Source organism: Helobdella robusta (assembly GCF_000326865.2).
Source record: "Helobdella robusta unplaced genomic scaffold HELROscaffold_13, whole genome shotgun sequence".
Classification (NCBI taxonomy): domain Eukaryota; kingdom Metazoa; phylum Annelida; class Clitellata; order Rhynchobdellida; family Glossiphoniidae; genus Helobdella; species Helobdella robusta.
Window position 1 is genome coordinate 2,667,455 of NW_008703718.1, and position 23,939 is coordinate 2,691,393.

Below are 23,939 nucleotides of genomic sequence, written 5' to 3' on the forward strand. Positions count from 1 at the left end.
CAATTTTTATGACTCTTAACAAGGAATGAATAAAAACGAATAAGAAGAAAACATACATCTAAAACTAATCCTATTTACATCACCTCACCTCAACATCACCGTCAGACATACATAAAATCTTGGGACTAGATTTGTATAAAAAGAAATTTTCGTTAATTATATAACAACGGCTATGAACAAATTGGATAGAATGGCGTTAGTAAGTTTGCAAAAATTATTAGAACAATTAAATACAAAGCATCAAACTCGTCGTACAAGGGATGAGAAATAAATTTTAAAAAAGATTTTAAAACAAATACAGATTTATTTAATCATATGATTGTGATCAATAGAATTGTAATTATTATTATCATCATTATTAGTTAAAACACATTTATATTAATTATTCTCTATACAGAAAGTTGATTAGAAGCTAAAAGGACTTAATTGAAAGTAATTTAATAACATTTTAATTAAAATCTAACAATGTTTGAAAATATCATAATTAATCAATTAATTAATTAATAGAATGACTTATAATCTAATGACTGGTGATAAAACATTGATAAAATATGTCGAAAACCTGTACACATTTTAAATTGAAACGAAAATTATATTATAACAATTAATTAGAAATATCAATTGAACTACTTTTTGAAGAAAATTCTAAAAATATTATTCTTGAATTGAAATATAAAATTTAAAAGCATAAAAAAAAATAGATTATTCAACAGTTCGTACATCTAATCATGCAAAAAGTAGCAACACAAATGTAATTCTTGTAAAAAAAAAATAATTGATGTCAACAGAGAATTTGATAAAATACACTGATAGTTATAACAAATTAACTAAAAGGAACACCTTCAAAAATTATAAATAAATTGATTAATTTTGAATAAATAATAAATAAATGAAATAAGCAAACAAAGGATAAACAAATAAAGAAATATTTGATAAAATATAAATTGTAAATGATTTCATATACAGTCTTCTAGAGCATTAGGCTCTGATTGAGCAATTGAAAATTGTAATTAGTTGAAGAAGATTAGTGGTTGGTTGGTTGCACTTGCAGAAATTATAAAATCAGCAAGATAAATTGTTGTGGCAATTCTTTTTATTGTAGTAGTGTTGTGGCTTTTGTGTTTCTGTGCTGTTGTGTTGCTGTATCTCATGAAGTACCATGCGTTCAGGAGCTTTCTGTAAATTTATATGGGAGAAATTAAATTTTAATCTAAAAACCATACCAAAAAATAATAAGAAAAAATTTCAACAAATTACCGTTGCCTAAACACAGTACCAAGTACCAACCTTTAACAGCATCATCAGACTTTCACCTCCCAGCAGCAGTAGCAGCGCTGGCAGCAGCAGCTGTGGCATCAACATCTTCAGAGTGTCTGCATTCTGATTTCAACTTGACGAACTCCTTGGCGACTTCATCATTGGACCTCTGCGAGAGAATTCTGAGAACCGTCCAGCCAGTCTCGTCAAGGTGGATGCATCTGGCAAGTGGCAGCCAGCAGGCACAACTCCCCTTCTCCACGAGGTCTCTCAGTTGGAGGACTGCAATTCCAATCAGTCTGTCTTCCCTGGCGAAGCAGTAGTCCTTGATGCAGATGTGCACTTCATAACAGTCTGGATCCGCCTCGTTGCCTAATATGCTGGTAACATTTCAACAGTTAATTATTGTTAAATATTCAATAATACAAAAATGTTAAATACATAAAATATGTATAGCAACTATTTTATTTAAATTAGTTGAAGATAGTTTTTTCTAAAATTATTTTATTGCAAGGTTTGAATTAAAGCACAAAAAACTATTCTGCATAGGTATAAAAATCTAGTACAGTATCTACATCTATGTAGAAAACGGCAAAAGCTTTCATAGCTAACTGATACATGTGTATATGCAGTCTAACATTATAGCAAAGTAACATAATAAAAAAAAGATACTATATGGAGCATAAAACTAATACTAACAACTGGAATGTCTCATTGAATGTCGGGGACCAGTTGTTACTTTTTGATTTCGTTGACTGCTTCCTCTTCTTGTTGTTTAGGTGCGGTCCAACTATGTAGACGTCAATGAATGGTCGGAACATGCTAGTTGTCTGCCATTTTATGTCATTTGCCGCCACAACTGTAATTGCATTTTAGAAAAATTATCATTTTCCACATCAGAAAATAAATAAAACATCAAAATGTCAAAAAAGAATAAACAAAATAAAATTTTTGGCCCTTTAAGCCGCATGAACGGAACAATACTTATTGCTATTATTACCTTTGATGGTGACTTTATGTTCGCCAGTGCCAGGGTGTGTGAAGAGATCCACCTGGATTGATACCTCACCCACAGATTCATCGCCCGCCATGTTCTTATCCGTTATCGTAACTGCAGTGTTTGTTTTCATTGCGTTTAGTGGTTGTCAGCTGGTTGATTGGTTGTTAGCTTTTTTGTAGCTGTTACTAAGCACATTAGCGTGCGCTTTTGTATAGTTTGCTTTGATACCATTGTTTTTTTATCATACATTCAAAAAAAATTTTTTGTTAGACTGAAAATCTAAAAATTTAGTTAAGAAAAAAATGCTTATAATAAGCAGAAATGTGATTGTACATACTTTGACTGGTTTGTGTTTGAACGAATGTTTTAATAAGGGAATCAGTTGTCTGTGTGTAGAGAGACAGTGCATAACGAAGTGACAACAGCTCAGGACTCTTGTCGAGGAATGTTTTCTTCAATCCATTACCTCCCGCGTGGAAGTACTGCTTGATGGTGTCGAGTGCCATGTCCAGGACTGCACACTGTTTCGGTGACATGTTCGTTATTTTCGACCCTTCCATGTCTTTTGAAATATCCTGGTGTCAATGAGAAAAATCAAACCACATTCAAATCTAGAAAATTGACCTGAAATCTTCAAATAGATTCAGCGTCAGCAAAATAGATACCAGTTGAATTTACTAACAGCCAATTTCTTGCTGATATCGGCAAAGGGTTGACCAGACCCAGTTGTGACTTGTTGCAAGAAGGATGTGGACATCTTGCCGGGCAGTTGACTGACATTTGTTAACAACACCCGAGATACATCTTCTATCTTCGCCTGTGCGTTACTTGGCAATGGAAAGATCTGGCAGGAAGAAACTTTAAAATTAACTACTACATCTAATAAATTTGCTCTTATCAATATTTAAAACCTATAATAGATTTAGAATAAACATAACTTTGGAATACAATATTTTTTGATCCTACTACTTGCAACGTTTGTTTGTAACATATTTAAGCTTTGTTACAACCGAATTCAATCGAAAAAGTTACAGCCAGCTAGAAATTGAATTAAGATGAATAGGTTGCAGCCAGCTAGTCAACTGCAATGAATTTAAATAAAAAAGGTTCACCTGTCTTGGGTCAGTGAGTGGAGGGAGTACCACAGTCTTTTCTAACGTTGTCATCACAATCTTCCATAATTCCTTATCATGAAATTTAATTTGAAAATGCATTTTGAACTGTTCCGCAAATTTAATTCGTTTCATCAACAGAATAAAAAACTGAATAGAATCTACCTTAAGAAGTCTTTTTAATACTGTTTTCTCACAGACTTGCGCAAATTTTGTCAAACTGAAATTTAAAAAATTTACATTCGAAAGACCAATCTAACATTTTGATGAAATAACCAACTTACTTTTTATCTACCTTGACAAAAAAAAGATGAAATGAAAAAATAAATAGCTGAGACCAACCAACCTTCCATCAAGGAAGTCCATGAGAGGTCTGAGGATGGCATCAGACTCTTGCTGAATGATGTTTCTCTGGCTTGGTTGGGAGAGGGAGACCTGGTTCGATCCACTGACCTTCGCCATCAAACTACCAAGCTCCTGGATGCTCTGCTTGATCTGACCTATCAGGCTGAAAAAAAAATTAATTATAATATCGTCATTGTCCTAATCATAATCAGTATTGCCACCATCACCACCATCAATCATATAAAAATCAGGTGACTTGAATCAAATCAACTTAGAAATTTATGATTTTATAATTTATGCAAAAAATAATGGTTCTGTCCTAAAAATGTTGTAAAACCTTGCAGCAAATATAGAACTCAGATCATCAAGCACTGTGTTGAGTTTTTGCTGCAGTTGATTCAAAACTGTAGCAGCTTCTGCATCCAACTAGTTTTTGAGGATAAAAGAAAGAAATTGATTTTCCTTTAAATCTAATAAATAAATAAAAAAAATTATAAATTGTCCGATGACTACAAATAATAATAAAAATAAATACATTAAAAATCATTCTCACCTTTTCACCGCCCATTGCCTCGAACATCTTTTCAAGTTGAACTCTTAATTGCTGGATGTTGTTCATCATAATGCAAGACTGTACGTTTTAACAGAAAGTTGAATGAATATTATTGCGTGTTACTGATAAAGAAAATCTACCAATCAATCAATTAATTAATACCACATAAGAGACAACAAATTTAACAAAAAGCAAACTAGATAACGAATATAGAGCAAAGTAATGTGATAACGACTATGGGAATGAAGAGACTTTTGAAACTAACAACATCATGCTTCGGAGTGTACTTCTCAAAATCTCTCCTTACTAACTCTGCATAGGCCAACAAAACTTTTTGAATGGTCTGCAGGGGTAAGTTATTCAGTAGTTGAAAATATTATTTTTTGATAAAATTGATGGCGCAAATCAGCAGAGGAAAATATATATAAACAGTTGTACTATTATTTTCTGCACTCAACTAAAAACTTGACGTATAACAAAAGAATCTATAAACTGAACAAAAATAAATAAGATTGCCTAACAAACCTTGGAGAATCTCTTCATGTACCTCTTGACAACGTCTGGATGAGGACATTCAAGCTTCTTGATGACGTCAAAACATTGGTTCAATTGTGTGAAGACGTCAGTAACGGAACAGGAAAACAAGGCATGCTCCGAAGCTTTCAGAAACTAATTGAAAGTATGAAGGTATTAAAATCAACATCATTAAATAATAAATAACTTTCAAATGGTGCCCAGTTAAACTTTCATTACTAAAATATTCTTTAAGTGTTAATTATCATTTAATGATTATTTGTAACTTCAACAGATAGTAAATACAATAAATGCTATAAAGCAAACAACAAAATTAAAAATTTATAACAATATAACATAAAAAAAAAACGCTCACTCCATCCTTTTTATCTCTCTCATACGCGCCGTGTAGATAATCCATGGATACGTCATCATTCTCATTCAACCACTGCATCACGAACGACTCAAACCATCTGCAGCGTCATTAAGAAGTCGTTAATTAGAAGTAAAAATCTATCAATTCATTCATTCATTCATTACGAAAAAATGAAATTTTCATTTTCATATCAATGACGATTCTACCCATAAAATTGAAAATTTAAATTTTCCCAAGCAATAAAGAAAAGTCAAAATTTAGAGTAAAGCATGGTTAACAACATGAGAAGTAATTTTTAAACAATTTAATAACAGGAAACTCTAAAAACAACTAAACACTCTTTGAGAAATTCAGGCAGATGTAAATTAAAAGAGAAGGAGAAATCTTACAGAGGATACTCGGGTACACTGCCTTTGTATGGAGTGACATCAGCAACATACTTGTTGTACAGCCACTTAACTTTGAAGTGCAGGTTCATGTACTCGGAACTCTTGCACAAACGTTCCTTCTCATGTTCTAGGTCAATGAATTAAAAAATTCAAACCAGATTAAAAGTTGAAAAATATAAAATTTGAATTAAATTTCAAACAAAGTCATCGGCGAAGCAACTGTTGTTAAATACATAAAATCCATGACAAAGTAACTGATAGAATAATAACTGATCATTTTAAAAACCTTCAAGAGCATATTTGATGTCCTGAGAGAAGAGACTCCACTGCATTGACGAACTCATCTGGCCGACATTCAACTCTTGCGGAAATCTGCATTTATTTCATCCACTTAATATTTTGCATCTCAATTTATTTACAACTCCAAAAATGATAAAAATGATTAGACAAATTTGTTTTCAATAAAATTATATAGCATCTTTAGATGGATTATAAAACAGAAATAAAACAATAAATAAAATAAATTGAACAAAATAGAGCAGAAAAAATTTGTTGAATACTGACTGATTAAGAACAGGAGTGTAGCTGTTCTTATCTTCTTCAATGACGGAGACAATGAGAGCAACCAGGTTGTGCCAGAACTGCAAACTCTTCGGACTGTTCGGTCCCTCGCTGCCCTCCACGACATTTTCGTGGTCAGTTTGAAATTCTCGCTGGTAGAGTTCGTAGCAGTTGTCGAAGAGGAACTGGTAGGTAGACTTCATGCATGCCTTCACACAGTCCTTCACTACGGTGCTGGCTCGTGGAGGACTTGAAAGCTCCTGCACCTGTTGCATTCATTCAACAGTGTGTAAGATTACATGAATTAAAACATAAATTATATGAATTATAGAACCACTAAGTGACATAATAATGTTCATCCGTTTGGTGACCAGGTTTAAATGTAAAAAGAATCATGACTATTATGTTCATTGCTGTAGGAAATGTTAAATGTGTCACAAGAATTTGTGATTAGCAACATTTAAACAGTCATAAATTTGAAATTATTACAGGCGCTATACAACTCTAGGACACAGAAAAACACTAAAAAATAGACTATTACCAATGTATTTACATTGTAAACTTTGAATAAAACAAGTATAACAATTATCACAAAGATTAATCATGTACATTTTACCTTCATCCTGAAGAATGTAATACTGGTTAAGAGGTCGACAGTCGATTTGAGATCCTGTAATCTAGCTGGATCAGATGCCGGGAAAGTATTCTGGAATGTGTAAGGACCATCATGACATATGCTCACACACAAAAACATAAACATGCAGACATAAATACACAGATGCACGCATCCAAATATGCTTAAAGCAAACATACAATGTGTTACTGATGCAAATATAACTGAACATACATTCAGATGTGTTGAGCCTAAAAACGATGCAATTTAAAGCATTTTATATGCTTTAGCTTCGAAAGTTGTTAAAACACTTACACAGACAGGTCAGACACACAGGTGAATAAAAAACATACATTCAAGAATTATGTTCAAACCCTGTAGACGGAAAGATCAATCCGAAGGGAGTTGTGCAGCTGGTCTAACAACTTCACAAATTTTTCTTTCTGTTTTCAAACGATAAGGTAAACAAAAATAGAGAAATAATTAATAATAATATTTTCAAATATTAAAAAACTATAAATTAATAAATGATTAATTATAATTAATATAAAAAAATATTTCGCAAAAAAATAAACAACACTTTGTCAGTGTAAAATGTAGCAAGTACTGTGACACATACATAAAAATAAACTGAATTTAGAAATAAGTAGGAAGGACTTAGAACAAAAACGTCACCCCGAAATTGGAAGCAGCAAATCTATCACTAGCAGAGACAGCAGTTGTGGCAGTGGTGTGTGCATAGAAGGCATTGATGTTGGCCAGCAAGGTACTCATAACGGCTGGTACTCCAGGGCACATGTACTTGGTTGACAGGCAGGAAAAATGCCTGTGCAGTAAGAGGTAGTAAGTAATTAGATTGTAAATATTATTATTTATAAAATATTTAAATAACAAAATTAATCATTTGATAAATATTTGATGGTTTTACACGTATTTAGAACTTACGTCATTGCTTGGTAGATGGATTCAATGCCATATCTCATTGCAAATTCGTCAATAATTTCTTGCGCTGGTTCTTCAAAGTAAATTTTCCAGGCTTCATCCTAGTGAATGATGTTGTACATGTACAGTGAAGTTAACAAAAACTATCATTATAATGATGAACGAACATCAACTGAAACAAATTAACTGAAAAACTTATCACATTCATAAAACATCAAATAGACAATGCACTTCCAGCAAAACATGACAAATTATAATAAATAATATCATCCAGTCATATAAAACTGATTACAATCGACTAATCACATCGAAAGACCAACCAAATAGCCACCGACAGTCCTACTAACCCCCTTAGCGTCTGGCAACTTGACCTGACCATTAGCCTGTTCGCAAAGGAAGTGGAAGAGATTTTCATGGAGGCATGTGTACTGGATGTGGTAGGGAGCCACCTTTTCCTCCCCCTTGATCTCGACACTTATGTGCATCCTTATGGCTCCCGACACTGCAGACTTATCTGTCCTCTTCTCTGTTTCAAATTATTAAAATGTAATAAAGAGATATATTTATTACAATTTAAACTCAACTACTTTAGAACTTTTTTAACACGCTTTGGATTTTATAAAAGCAGACTGTGAATAATTTCATTACACTTTTTAATTGAAGATAATTGTACAAATATTACGTACAAAATAATATATTAATCTGAAGCCATTATAAAATATCAAAAGTAGGAAAAGAAAAACTTCATCTGTCAGAACATAAAAATATTTGTGAACAATACAAGCAAGAAATTGCATGATATAGGTTTATGTATAAAAATGTGAAGGCATTTGCAATAACAGGAGGATGACGTATGGAAGAATAAATGCCAGTGCAGAATTTGTTGTTGCCATCAACATCGCCAGCCATTCATCCCATTCCATTCACGTTCACTCAAACCCACACAATTCTCAAATTGTAGCATCTGTTATTTTTAATTTATTTCTCCATACAACTTGCAGGAAGTTTTTTTTAAGAAAACAATCAACAAAATAAAAAAAATGTTGACGGCTAATAGTGCGCAATAAATTGAAATGTCTCATTAAGGTGCTGACATGTAAAGAGAAAAACGAAGAGAAAGAAGAAAAACGACAAAGAAAAATGAAGAAAAGGGAAAAAAGAGGATAAGAGAATAAAAGAGAAAGAGAGAGAGAAAGAAACTGAGAAAGTGATGTTTTAAAGAGCTTTCAACAAGCATATTTCTAGATACTTAATAAAATGTATTCACTTATATTTATTATGTAATAACAATCAATTGATAGACGACAGCGCTCATGATGATGGATGCATCAAATTGTACGAAGAAAAGATTAATGTCCCTTGCTATCTTATGTCTGTTATGTCATATTCTCATGTTATAGAATACGACGATGAAGACGACGATGAAGATGACGATGATGATGTCTTTTCAGATACATACAAAATTAGATAGAATGAACGATAATACCAAATAAATAATAAAGGATAATACCAAACATAATAATTAATAGATACAGAAACAAAACCGAAAAAATCTGAATTTAAAATATTAAAACTAGCGGGCAGGCTCGTAGGTAACCAACCTAAATTATACCAGACATCCATCTCTCCACTGAGTGTTCGAACCTCAATGATGGTCTGACCCAAAAAATCATCTGACTCCCTCGTGAACTTTGACCTTAATTTAGCTTTCAGGTCGTCGTCTTCATCCCTAAAGATGAACGTTTGAAAGGGAAGCATCAATCATCCGATCTAAAAGAAGTATGCATCCAATATAAAGAATGCTTCAAGTATCATGAATGTACATGTGTGCACTTTATTTTGTTATGTTAGGTGTGAATGGAGTTGGTGAAAATAATTTGAATATACGTAATGGGAATCATAAGATAAATGAAAAATGAAGATTAATTGAAACAATGGCTAGGTATTTGCGAAAAATAAAAGTTGAGAAAAGACACACATTGATAATAAACATTCAGTATGGAAATTTCAAAGTTTTTGCATTTTTAATGTACATACAAGACCTATAGAACTGAAGCATATACTGTCTACATTCGCGAAACAACACCATAAAATATTACAATTACGTAATAAAAAATAAACATCACCAGAATGCTATAACATTACAATTATATTGACAGTAAACATTGGAAATGTGAAATCCAGAAACACAGAATCGACATAAACATAGCCAGCTGTTGAGAAAAAATTATTAAAACAAATTGAAAGTAAAGAAACATAAAACTAACCAAACACGAACTTTTATTCTATCAGAAGAATTGTGGCATTCGCTATTTAAAAAATTAAACAAATTACATTTTATAACGATTCTGTGATTTTAATTATTTCATTGATAGAATTATGCGTAAAAATTACTACTTATCAATTTAACTCTTAATAATGAAGAAGAATATTTACATATTTATAAAATCATAAAATAAAACAGTTTAAAAAAGATTTAAGACAAATGAAAAAGTAAATCTAAGCTATGGCATTAATTAATTCAGAATAGAAATATATTTTTATTTTTAAGTAAAATTTTTTCCATTTAAATGAAATTAGAAAAAAGAAAAAGAGACCAAAAAACATTTTAACGCAACATGCAAGCTTCTAGGCACAAAATCAGACGTATTAGAGTATAAACATTTCGTGTTTTCATTTTAAAAAAACATAAAAAATGTACATGAAAGCAACCATTAACTTACAGCCAATAAAACTACAACTAAATTTTTTTAATTAAAATGTCAGTTTTTTTTATATTTCTTAAGATTAGCATTGTTGTTAATCATTTTAATAATGTATGGTGAAGCAAGAAATAAGGCAACCACCGTCAGCAAAATAATAATAAGGCTCATCCAGAAATTTTAGAGAAAAAAATTATTAAGTTAGAAAATATGTAAGAATTGGACAATTTCAAAGTACTACTAACAAATAAAACTTTTCATTCCACTCGGGATTGAGATCTTGGGGAACGGTTTTTGTTCTTTTCTTGACCTTTCCAACTTGGACAGTTACGTAGGGGTCGCTAGTTCCTGTCTTGTCTTTGCCAATCAATCCTTGAGCACATATCACTGAGAGGAAAAGAGACATTCACAAAAATTCCTTTCATAATTCTATTTATAATTATTATGAGTTACACTAAAAGATCTTCAAACATCTTACAATTTTAAAACAGAAATGGAACATCCTTTAAAAAGATGCAACAAGATATTTCCAGTGTAGGCAGAATGTTCAGCAATTTAAGTCATTTATGCAACAAGTTTGAAAAAAAACCAAGATGGCATATTCGATCATAATTATACAATACCAATTAAGACGTAGACGCGAGAGACAAACCAGTTATTGCAAGTTTGGCAGACCACTTGGAGGTACCGTCAAGCACCGATTGCTTCACTGATTTCATGTGACCGCCGTGAGATTTTTTGTCAATGTTGAAAACGTTCCTATGCAGTAAGGGTCAGCAGTGATGCATAAATCAACAATGATGATAAATGATGAAAATACAAAATAATTATAAATATTTGCAAACTTGATTTAAAATTAATTTTAAATAATTCAAATAATATACTTAACCATCAAATAAGCAGATTGTAAATCATCCATTAAATTTCAATGCAATAATTTCAATAAATCCACCACAAAAAGTTTATAAAAGAAAAAAACTGAAAAACATACAAAATAATAATAATATTCTTACAATATTCAAGCATAATTTAGAATAAGTTAACAAAGAAAATGAAGAGACACCACGAAACAAAAAAAAGACAAGAAGAATTTTATTTGTGCAATTATTTAGGGCCATCACTAAGAACGCAGCAAAATGCACAAACATGATAAGATTGAATATTTCAGGTTTATTATGTTCTCTAATTTTCATACGATCCTTCATTGCCATTATGATGTTGTTTGTCTTGTCGTCTGTTCCTTGCTTACAACTCTTCTCGGCAGCTCCTGTTGTGTTTGTCAGTTAGTTTAGTTAGCTTAGCATAATTTTTTCGCATTAAAAATAAAAGTGTCAACATAACATTAACAACAACACCAAGTGACGACATAAAGAAACAACAACAAAAGCACGAACTTTGCAGACAGTCAGCGTTTAACAGATCCTTGCACTTTTCATGGGTCTTCACCCCACATTCGGTGCACCTGACTCCCTGCCTGGCAAGACCCCACAACAACCCCTCACATTCAAAACAGTAAGTCGGTGACGTTGCCGTCCATACGATGAAATTGTGAGGTGTCGTACTCGAGATTGGGTAGATGAGGGCTTGCAGCGTTTTCTTGTAGACATGCATTTTCTAAAAAAAAGAATTTTCATTAAAATAATTAAATGAGAAATCTAAAAACCTGTACAAAATATCATCAATGTATAGATAAACCGGCTCACACATTGTGGTGTACGTCATTGGGCATATGCCTTCTTAGGTACATGATGGAGATGTGTGTGTGTGTGTGTGTGTGTGTGTGTGTGTGTGTGTGTGTGTGTGTGTATGTTATAGATTATTTAGATTATTAAAAACCAAAAACCCTAAAACCAAAGAAGTACAAATGCTACAGCCTTTGAATACTAAACAGAATCTCTCAAACTTTTATGAGGTGAAAATTTTTGAAATGAACATAAAAGAAAATGAAAAAAATAAAACAAATCTAACCAGTTCTTCATCATTGAGAGATTGTCTGGCAACAAGTGCTGAAGGCACACAGTTGGCTCTTTTTGTGGCTGCCATTGTCTTCAAAATCATCATCATTATCATTAATTTCATCATCATCATCATCATTATTATTATTAATTCCCCCTTAAATAATTCTCAGCATTAGCATTATAACCATCATCATAAAACTCCTCATTCTCATCATCTTCTTCGTCAGCATCATCATTAACGTTAAGAATATTGAACAAATTAAAAGCATGACCATCATTATCATTGTAGGCCATAAATAAATGTTATTAATTGACAAAAGAATTTATTTTAAATGAATGTCATCACTTAAAACTGGATGAAGAATTATTTCGTGCTTAAAACTCGATGCTTCATTTAAAATTTAAAGCAAAACATTTTAATATTGGACCAACGGCAAATATGTCCTGTTTAAAGCTAAAATATGACACTGGCAGTTTATTTGATGATCACCTCAATAGAATACCTATCTCAAATCATTTCTAATAAATTTTACACAGAGTATGAATAAATTCTACAAAAGATGAAACAACTAATTTATAGAAAACATGTTAAAAAATAAAAAAAGATGTCGTAAAAAAATCTTAACTATGTAAAAAGTTAACTCATTTTCTAATGAAACTGAACAAACATTATGAAAACTAAAATTCAGATTTTAAAAATTCTGATATATTTAATAAGAATCGCTTTTATTCAGAATCAATTAAGTCCGCTTACTTAAGCTTAACAACTTGGCATGCTAAAGGAACAAGCTAAAAAAAACTAAACTAAAATAAAGTACTAAAACTGATACAGTAGAGCAGAAATCTATCATTAAATTAATACAGAAATAATTAATATATATATATATATATATAAACTCAAAGTATGAATGAAAGGAATAATTGATTCAATAATTATATGACTGATAAATTAATTGCTCACTTTCATCACCTTTTCCATTTGATTGTTTGATAAATTTTCAAAAATAATTAAATTAATCAATTAGTTAAATAATTAAACTACAATAAATTTATATAAAAAAGTTTTTCAATTTTTCAAACAATCAAATTAATTAATATGTGGAATAATTAAAAATTTAAGAGGCAAATAATAAACAGATGAATAAAACAGTTGAATGATTTAATAATTCTCAACCAGAATCAAAAGAGCAAGCAATGCCATTATTTTAGAGCGTGTAACACTCGTGGATATAATGAAATTTAAAATCCATTAACGTACCTTAGCGTGAATGCAATTAAATTAACGTTAATGGCAGAAGTCATCAGAGCAAATTCCAAATTCAATTCTCAATAGAGTGTAAAATAATCATAACGAAAATGCATGCAAAGAAGTAATAATGGATACAATGATTGAGGTGATATTTAATAGCAATAACGGAGATGATGATTAAAATTACATCAAATATACATCTATAAAATCATTTTCTCAAGAGCGTTAAAAGTCAAAGACGTAACAAAGTGAATGATACAAAATACTAATTAATTACAAACAATAAAAACTAATTAGGAAAACAAAATACAGCTAAAGCTATCCAACAAGACAAATAAATGCTGGCACGACAAACAACAATGAAAAAAATTCTAAGACTAACCAAATCGCTGACAAGAGTCATGGATTTCCTTCGAGCCAGTTTTAACTCAGGCATGCTGTCAATGCTACTGTAGAAGTGATTGTGCTCTGAGGGTCTGTTGACAGTTGTGGTAGGAGAAGTGTTTAAGTTGTTGCTTGTTGATTTTGTTGCAGTCATTTATATTTTATCAAGGAAAAAAAATCAAAAAAAAACTGATAACTATCAACGATATCAACCAATCAATGATAAATGTATATCCATTCATCAATCATCTACAGAGAAACCAGTAAATTCATTTTGAAAAACATCAAAATTAAATTTAAAGCTGTACAAAATAATTTGTTTTACAAGAAACAGCAATTTAAAAAAATACATAAATATTGTAGTAGTAGTAGACTGAAATAAAATTAATGCTTTTCAGGCAAACAAAAACGTGAATGAACGAATGATTAGGTTGTACAGTAGCTGAGTTATTTATAGGAAGGTGTAATTAAAAATATGAGTGCTTCTATGTATGATTCAGTTTTGCATAATTAATTATATCTAATTGCCCAATGTAAATAATTGCACATCAGTACAAGCATTTATCTAATACCAATTATTTTCTAATAAAGATAAATTATTATTCAGAGTATGATAGAAAGGCCCTAACTTTACAAGTACATGAATACGCATAGATATGAAATACACACAGACAGACATACAGACATTATTCACTTCACATCAATAATTGTTTGCTCAGTTACAGTAACAATTAATTTAAAAAGAAATAACCTTCAGTTAATGAGTGTTTATAAGAAACAAGTGGAGTTGGTAGTGAGGCATAATACCACAACTTAGCAATGTCTCAACAATTTCACATGAATTATTATGTGGATTAATGAACAAAAAAAAAAAAAAAAACTCAATAAATCCTTTGCAAAAATGATAATTGCGATCCTGTAGTTTCTCATCAATCATTGTCTGTAAACCTGAGGTAATCAATCTCAATCATTTTCAGTGGTGATAACTTGTTTGCAAGATTATTTTCTTGGCTATTTTGGAAAAGTTTTAAAACTTAACAATGAGAAAAATGAACCTAACAAATAAACAGAGGTCTAAAAGAAATCGTAACATAAACAACAATTAACTGGCTTGTTCAGTCACAACTTTCTGGTTATAAAGCACAGGTTTTACAGGATGTTCTAACAACACACACATAAATTTGTCTATGTAATACTAGGACAGTATGTACACAAAGTGTTTACAAAGACATTCAGTGGCCTTATTATTTATACAAGCAGGGTGATGAATTTGGCAATATAATTTTTCCTCCTCCTGAAAATTTTGTATGGACACTCCTTAGGTAGTCAATATTTGCTACTTTTTCATTCAATTTTGTTTACTATTTTGTCAATTAATATTTTACAAAAAAAAATCATAAATTTTTTGAGTTGGCTGAGAAAACAGCATGCAAATTTCCACCCATCTACTTCAACTGACAGTTCATCAAAATGCTCACAACAGTTTCAACATTTGGAGCATTGTAATAATTTTCAGTATAAGGTAGAGTAAGACCACGTGCCTCAACAGCTATAATGTTGTGATTGTCTGCTATTTATAAGGTTGCACGATGTTTATATGCTGAGACTTCATTAAAAAATAAAAATTAGAAAAATATAATTTTCATTAATATGATATTTAGACAGAATTCAATCAATCAATCAATCAATTAGTTTATAAAGCGCTATTTCCGCGATGTTAAACAGCGCTCCTCAATAAATTTTGCAAACAGATGGGTCTTGAGATCTGCTCTGAACTTCGTAAATGATAGAGAAGAAGTCAGAGGATGTAGAGAGTTCCAGATTTAGCAAAAGATTGTTTAACACGAGTTAAGAAAAAGTGAGAATTAAAAAAAAGTTTGAAAAATAAAAAATATTGATCATTTAATATGCATAGAAAAACAAAGGAACTTTCCAAGAAATAATTAAGAATGCAGCAGACTGCACTGATGAAATAAATGATAAATTAGAAATAAATGAAAAATAGTATTTTCTTTCAAAACAGCTGAAAAAAGAAAATTAAAAAAATTAACGAAAGTCTCAGCTTGATAAAAATAAAACAAAATAAATGAAGGCAGGATGATTAAAACCAGATAAGAAAAGTAAAACGAATAAAAGAATAAAGAAAAACCAAATAAAATTCATCTGACCTGCCATTGAAAGGTCTCCTCAATCTGGGAACATCTCCATTTCCCAAGTGTTCCTGTGCAGAAAGTTATACATTTTCACATAGTAGTGAATTTTCATAAAAAAATACTCAAATATAATAATTAAATCTATAAGTAAATTGAATGTTTTCACTGTTCTTTGTTAAACGTTTTTACCTATATTTAATTGAAAAAATCATATCACATCATCACATCACATAATACAACATGAAATTGCACCACATATCTTGATATCCAACACTACGTATCCTGATATCCCATCACATCACATCTTATAAAACCACACTACATCCTATCATCATTAATTAAAAGATTTCAACCGATTTAAATCTAAAAAGCCTCAACAATTTTTTCTCATGCCATCATGTATAAGCCTAAATGACATATCACACACACACACACAGACACACATTGTTCTAAAAGGTCATAAACAAAATACATACATGCAGTAATTTTTACTGCTTCTAACTACCGAAAACCTAAAAAAAAATTCACGGAACCGTGGAAAAATACAAAAATTTACAAATTACTTAATGATTTATAAACATTTTGTGGTAATTCAAACTTGCTGAGTACTTTTAAAGCTAAAAAATGTAAAATTTTCACAATTTTTTAAGGACAAAGAAAGCAATAAGACTTGCATCTTGACATTGGTGCCATATTAATATGATTGATGTACAAGTGAGTCGCTTGAATAATTAAAAATCTACACAAACCAAGCACTAAGACCTATGAATAGTGACTGCTCAAGAAGAATATGTTATATTACCAGTGAAAGAAAAATGAAAAAAAATTTTAAAATCCCATTTTTTGACGAAAAATACACTGTTTTAACTATCAACGCCAATGAAATAATCATTACTATCAATTCTTTGTAGAACTATAAACTAGAAATTTCCATTGTGAGTTCTGTACGCTTGCAAGGAGGAGTGTTCAAGTTGATATAGCAAAGCGTGTGTGCTGGCACATTTCCTTTTAGACTTAACTCATTGAATGACTGTGCTTTGTTTTTATGGTGGAGATTTTTAAAACTATTTACTGAATATTTGAAACGTTTTCTAAAAATGAAATAATACATTACAACTGTTTTTTAAACTGTTATTTTTTATTAATCATATTTCAACCATAATTTTAATAAAAAAAGAAAACATTTTAAAATTAATTTGATGAACATATAATATTTTCTAAGCCAACAACTTTTAAATTAAAACACAACCAAAAAGTAAAACTAATTATTTGAAGAGAGAGGAGAAAAATCTAATTTGATGTTTCTTTCCCTGTTTAATACCAAAAAGCATCTTTTCATTATTAGTTTTTACACTGTAATACAAAATGCTAAATCTTCTTAATAGACAAAATCTTCCCCTAGAACGAAAAAACTCTGAGGAAAAAATTTTGATTAAAAAAACTCAGTTGAATGAACATCTGTTCAACCAACTTTAATTCAAACTAAATTCTTTCAAAGACACGCAGAAGAAAATCTAATAACACAACAACATGCATAGCAATTTATATCCAATAAATAAGCCTCCCAAGTGTGCATGAACGTGTACAATGCTTACAACAGTACATACGTGTTGTACAATCAATGTTCGTTACACAATAAGCACTGACAACGACTTATATGCCATTCTCATGTTTTTTTGTATTTTTTCTTTTTTTCTGAAAACCAAAATGTTTCTGTGAGGCTATTGTTGGTTTAATGGTTTATTTGCACAGTGTCATGGAATAAAAATCAATAGAAGTATGTATTTTGTACTGAGATAGAACACAGTTTTGGTATTAAATTATGAAATAAAAAGGACCATAATTTTTGCTGCAACAGTTTGAAAATTTATTTTTATATGTATGCTTTTTTGCGTGTACAATAAAGTAAATCAGCATTTCCTCCCATTCATTTACAGTGCATTCATTCTCAATTATAAAATAATGCTCAATTGGAAACATAAAAAAACCATTGCATCCACATAAGACATTTTCAAAGTATTTCACTATTTTGGACACATAATCTTGAAAAGTAATTATGAAACAACTCATAAAATTTTTCCAATGCAAGATGTTCATAGAAAACATCAGTAAATATCCTTAAAATTAACTTATGTTCATGTGATTATATTCACATTTAAATACAACTCAACGTAACTAATAGCAGACAGAACAATAAGCTTTCATTTTAATGCTATCATTCCCGGTTAAAAAATTTGTAGATGAAGATAAAACAAAAATGTATTAATTTCCTATTGACATATAACGCAACAACAACAACAACACACGTTTAGACGACATTTTCCCCGAGATCGGGGGTTGCCGTTTGGCTACCTATAATGAAACCATTGTCACTTCTGTCATCATAAGTAATTTATTTGGCTAATTTTTACGCAGGACGCCCTTCCTTACGCAACCACAGTTATAAGCGGTGGGCCTAGCCTTTGATGATCCAACATCACTCACAAGGCAGTGAGGGTCAGTTTAATGTCATAACCAGGACACTGACATATAACGCAAACATGACATTATAAATAAAAAAAAAACAAAGTTTTTATATAAAGCAATGAAATGAATTGAAAAGAAACAACTATCATAAGGTAATTGAAAGAAAGTTGAAGAAAAAACAAATCAAATGAAACTCACTGAATTATTGAGTGATGCACAAACCCTGCTGACTGCATCAATCCATCTAACTTTGGCTGGCGAGGAGACATCCTGACCCACGACAGACGACGTTAAGGATTTTGTATCCAAAACAGATGATGATGTAGTTGCTGCCGTAGTTGATGATGTCGTTGTGGAAGTGCCTGCGGATGACACAGTTGCCACAGATGGTGTGACTCTACCCTCATGAACAGTTGAAAGTGTAGCTGTTGCTGAACTTGTAGATGCTGCTAGCGTTGCTGAGGTAGTTGTTGATGTCCCAAGTGTCTTCTCATCAAAAAATGTTGACGTCTTCGTATCATAAGATGTTGAAATTCTGTTGTCATGGATAGTACAAAGAGAATTACAGTAAGAAAAACAACCCAACACGACTATAAATATTAGTTAGAGCTCGAGAATTGAAAAAGAAGGTCATTATGATTGTCGTCATCTTAAACATTTTACGACTAAGCTAGTAAAGAGATATAGGACAAAAACGTTCCCCAGGTTAAACACTCCCAATAACAACAAGAATATATCAGTGCGCAGGGCAACCATTTATCTGCATGCAAAGACCAGCCATATTTCTTCCAATGCAACTTTCCCGCTAGATACAACAGAAAATAGCTTCGCTTGACATTTGAATTCTTTGCAAGCAAATATAATAGGGTAAACAAAAAAAAAGTAATAGTTAAACAATTTATCTTAGTCGACCAACGACAATTTAAAAAAAAATTTTTTTACAAATGAATAATTAACACGTATACAACGAATAACGTTATTTAAAAATGAAAATAATGACCTATCAAAGTTTAAAAAATATCAAAATTATAATTTTAAAGAATGAAACAATTAAAAAATAATAATACTTGTTTGAAATACTGGAAAGATTGGTGTGTGAATTATCCCGGGATGGATACTGGTTAGCATTCGATGGCCTCCTATTACCTGGCCCCATACTCTCCCTGTCGTTGTTGTGTTCAAAATAATGTAAATATTCATTCGGCAGTAAAAGGTATTAAATTAAATTTACTAAAAATTGAAAATAAAAATTGTAATGACAAAAAAAACATTTGACGTGTGAGGAGCAAACTCATTTCCTGATGGCCATGCAAATAATTCATAGAAGAAAAAGAAAAAAAACAAATAAATAAAATGGTCAAATGTAATCAATCATAGAGATAAAAATTGAATTTGAAAAAATTTATTAAATATGAAATGAGTTGTTAGCAAGATATACACAAAAAAACAAAAACTCAGGAGTTTAAATCAAAATTTTTAAATAAAATTTGGAAAGAAATAAGTAAGATTGTGAAAAATTAAACGCAATAGAATGAACATAAAAATAAATGAACCCAATTATAATAAAATATAGTTGAATGAGGGATGATACTCAAAATATGATTCTAAGCAAAGGCAAACTGAGTGAAACCGAGATACATGAACATAATAGTGATTTGCAACTACAATGATAATCACCCCAAGTTAGGCTCTTTGAGAGGTTCAACATCTGCAATAACTGTGATGGAGTTATGTCTGGCGGTCGCTATGGAACCCGATGAACTTTCCTTGTTTATGCTGCTTATTACACTATTTTGATCAAAAGAGTTTTGTTGTTGCATGTATGGATGTTGTTGTTGCTGTGGTTGTTGGTAGGGTTCGTGTCTGGAAGCAGAAGATATAAAACTTGCATTTCGACTCAGCGTCTCTGCAGATGAACCAGGAACAGCTTTGTTAATGGAAGATCTTCTAGATGATGACGGCTTGGGAAATAGAGCTTCATTGTTCTTTGACATTGAGTAAGTTGAATTGATAGAGTTTTTATAATTAACACTGTAGCCATTCTGATAATTCAAATCATGCTGCCTCTGGTTATCTGAATATTCATTGCTTTTATAGTTGCTAACGTTTTCATTATCGTAATGATTGTAATGATCAATGTATGGTGATGGATTTTTAGGTTGGGCTGTAGTCTCGGATTGGAATTTTTCTCCTCGTTGAAGATACTGAGTTGCTTGAATGCTTGGTGAACCTCTTTGTGCATTCTTTGCCTTGCTTTCATTTGAAATGGATGACTTGCGGTCTTTTGCCGGTGTCTCATTGGTTAAATTGATGGCCCATTTGACGGTGGTTGAAATTGTGGCAAGGAGGGGTGTAATGTTTGTTGATCATCATTATAATGTTGTTGCTGCTGCTGCTGTTGTTGTTGCTGCTGCTGCAGAGGTCTGTGTTGTGAGAGTTGAGTGATAGATGGATCTTTATTGAATGATTGCCTCCTGTCATAAGTCTGGTATCCAGAATCTTTAGAAGCTATAATTGAATTGCTGTAAGATGTTGGGTAAGGTAAGGTCTGATCACTGTAATTATAACCATTGGCTAAGGTATCACCTACATTGTCATAGTTTTCATCAACATGGTCGTACTCTCCTTCATAATAATCATAATCTCCTTCATTTTCAGCATAGTCATCAGCCAGATAATAATCATCATACTCATCTCCATATTGATAGTCATCTGCGTTATAGTATCCATCATCGTCATCGTACATTTGATAGTCAGTATCGTAGTCAGATCTCATATCTCGATGGTTGTAATCATCGTACGAATCTTCACAAATTTCCTCCTCATCATCGTACCACTGATCGTCCATGTACTCATCATCGTAGTACTCACCTCCGCCATCGTACTGATCATAGCCACCGTCATAACCATCATAATCGTAGTGAGAGTCATTGTGGTAATCATCGTTGATGTAATCATTATCGTACTCATATTTATAATCGCCAGTTGGCGTGTAGGAGTGGTTAGGTGGGCTGGTGTTGTTTATATAATCTTGAGTCAGGTCGCTATCATATATGCTGCAGTGATGTATTACACAGTTTTTTTTTAAATTAAAATTATTTGGTAGGATCAATAAAAATTATTAAAAAAAATATTAATAACGATTTAATAGCAGCCTCATTAAAAATGTTTTGTTGCATCATGATGTTTCAATGAAAAAAAAAATCTTAACCACAATTTATTACAAAACAAATTTGAAAACGTCCAATAAACATATTAAATGTAATTATGCATCAAATATTAATAAAAATTGAAATAAAAAATGGACTGAACACTAAATTACAAACATTATACATATTACACAAGCTACTTATACTTTAGTAGCAAATTTAAATCAAATTTTTAATTCAATCTCCTGGGTAATTTAATGCTCCCTCAAATGTAAACCTTCCTTCTTAACGCATTTAAGCTGGAATTATAAACCTGAGCTGAGTACATAAAGGACGATCAGACAAACATAATTTTACTGAAACAATTTTATATGCAAGTGAAGCTTGATATGTTGTTGCTTGGAAACTTTTCCCAAAATCCAATCGCTTGTTTTTCAATTGTCCGCCTACCTAATGTTCTTCCTAAAAAATAAATATTCCAAAAAAGTGTACAAAATAAAAACTGTAGAAGTTGAATGATACAAACGTAGTTATACATACAGACCTGCACATATATTTGCATTTGTTTACTCGATTTTAAACAAACAAACATGAAACAAGTTTAGATATTTTACAGACATGATAAATAAGCTGAAAAGTCTACGAATCATTTTCCCGGCAACACACAAAAACACTGGTATACTAAAAAGAAAACTCACATGGAATAAATAAATTGAAATTTGATAATTAACCAACCAGGTATCATAATCCTCAGCAGTGGTCGGTGAATAGTCGAGTGTACTCTGCCTGCTGCCATATTCAAAAGAACCTACACTACCCCTGGGACTAGAATGGAAGAAATACACATTTCTTTAATACAGATAAACGTTACATGTGAAATTTATATATACACATTTTGACTACCAAAAATAGTTATATCTTTGGTGTTAAAGTGTTTTACAAGTCATCATCAAGTAAAAAAATTAGGGTATAAAAAATTGAAAAATGATCAAAATTCAAGTATCTAAAAAAAAAGTAATTTCCATAATTTTTCATTTTCAAGAATTTTAATCTCAAATTCAGATAAAAAAAAACAATTTTCAGAAAAAAAAAGAGAAAACAATTTTGAAAAACAAAAATAAATAGAAAGACCTCTCTGTATAGTAAGAATGAGCACGACTGTTGTATGAAATTGGTTCTGATTCACTGTCACTTCTACCGTGCTGACGATACGGACTTTCTTGTCTGTGGCGATGTTGCTGGTTGCTGTATGCATCCTGTGACACATTCAGTGAAGAATGTTGTTGTTGTTGCTGCTGTTGACCGCCGTTGGGGTTGTTGTAGTATTTGTAACTTGGTTTGTCGTAATAATCATTGATTGTTTGCTTTTGTGACGGTGCATTTCTTTTGTTCTGCTGCTCCAATTGTGTTTGTTGCTGGAGAGGGAGATGATTTACATATTGCTGTGATGCAGGTTTCTGATTACCACTGAATGTAATATTGTTTGGAAGCAAATTTGATTGTTGATCTTGCTGATTAGGTGTTTGCGAATGTTGCTGAGGCAATGTTTCGTTACAATTTTGTTGTTGCGAGCGTTGTAGCAGTTGTTGTTGTTGATGATGATGCTGTTGTTGTTGTGGTTGATGTTGCAGTTGTTGTTGTTGATGGTGTTGCTCTTGCTGATGGTATGGTATGTAATTACTTTTGTCTGATGGCATAACTGTGAAAATTTCAAAGAATAACTAAAAATATTCATTCAAAAAGAATAGATTTAGGAACAAATAAAATATATAAAATTGATAATACACATTCACAAATAATAATAGTATTATCTTTGCAGCACTTGTTTGTTAATATATGCTGGTAGCACTTATTCACTTCACAAAAAACCTCCAAACACAATGAGCCATTAACATTCATGATAATGATGGCAATAGAAAATAATGAAGATGAACATGATGGATTATCTACATTTTGTTTGAAAATTGCATTCACTAAAATTTCATTATAAAATGTAGAAATGGCAAAAACTTGTTTTAAACTGCTAAAAACACTTTAAACATATCCATAAAGAATCAATCTCTTATTTAATAATAAAAGATAATTTTTTAATTTAAATGAACTTTAAATATTAACCTTGATTTGCAAATTGTTTTTGAGATAAATCTTGATTCATCTGAATCTAGAAGAATAAAAAAAAAATTTTCGTTGGATAAACGCTGAAAAATAAATTATGAA

General features: G+C 31.2%; 1 protein-coding gene across 1 annotated transcript; it reads right to left on the reverse strand.

Annotated features, from left to right (window-relative positions):
* Positions 1-1,309: 1,309 nt before the first annotated feature.
* On the reverse strand, positions 1,310-14,006 carry HELRODRAFT_186739 (hypothetical protein; the record flags this gene model as incomplete). The annotated part of the gene is made up of 29 exons (XM_009014282.1): positions 1,310-1,637; positions 1,957-2,116; positions 2,258-2,368; positions 2,595-2,832; positions 2,940-3,101; positions 3,370-3,441; positions 3,535-3,589; positions 3,716-3,877; positions 4,052-4,140; positions 4,268-4,345; positions 4,533-4,610; positions 4,793-4,936; positions 5,157-5,253; positions 5,546-5,672; positions 5,832-5,917; positions 6,110-6,372; positions 6,723-6,812; positions 7,094-7,162; positions 7,395-7,545; positions 7,665-7,762; positions 8,009-8,187; positions 9,263-9,390; positions 9,929-9,970; positions 10,609-10,750; positions 11,016-11,122; positions 11,510-11,630; positions 11,758-11,977; positions 12,332-12,409; positions 13,953-14,006. 29 exons carry the CDS (start codon positions 14,004-14,006, stop codon positions 1,310-1,312), a joined length of 3,729 nt encoding a protein of 1,242 aa, XP_009012530.1.
* Positions 14,007-23,939: the final 9,933 nt, after the last annotated feature.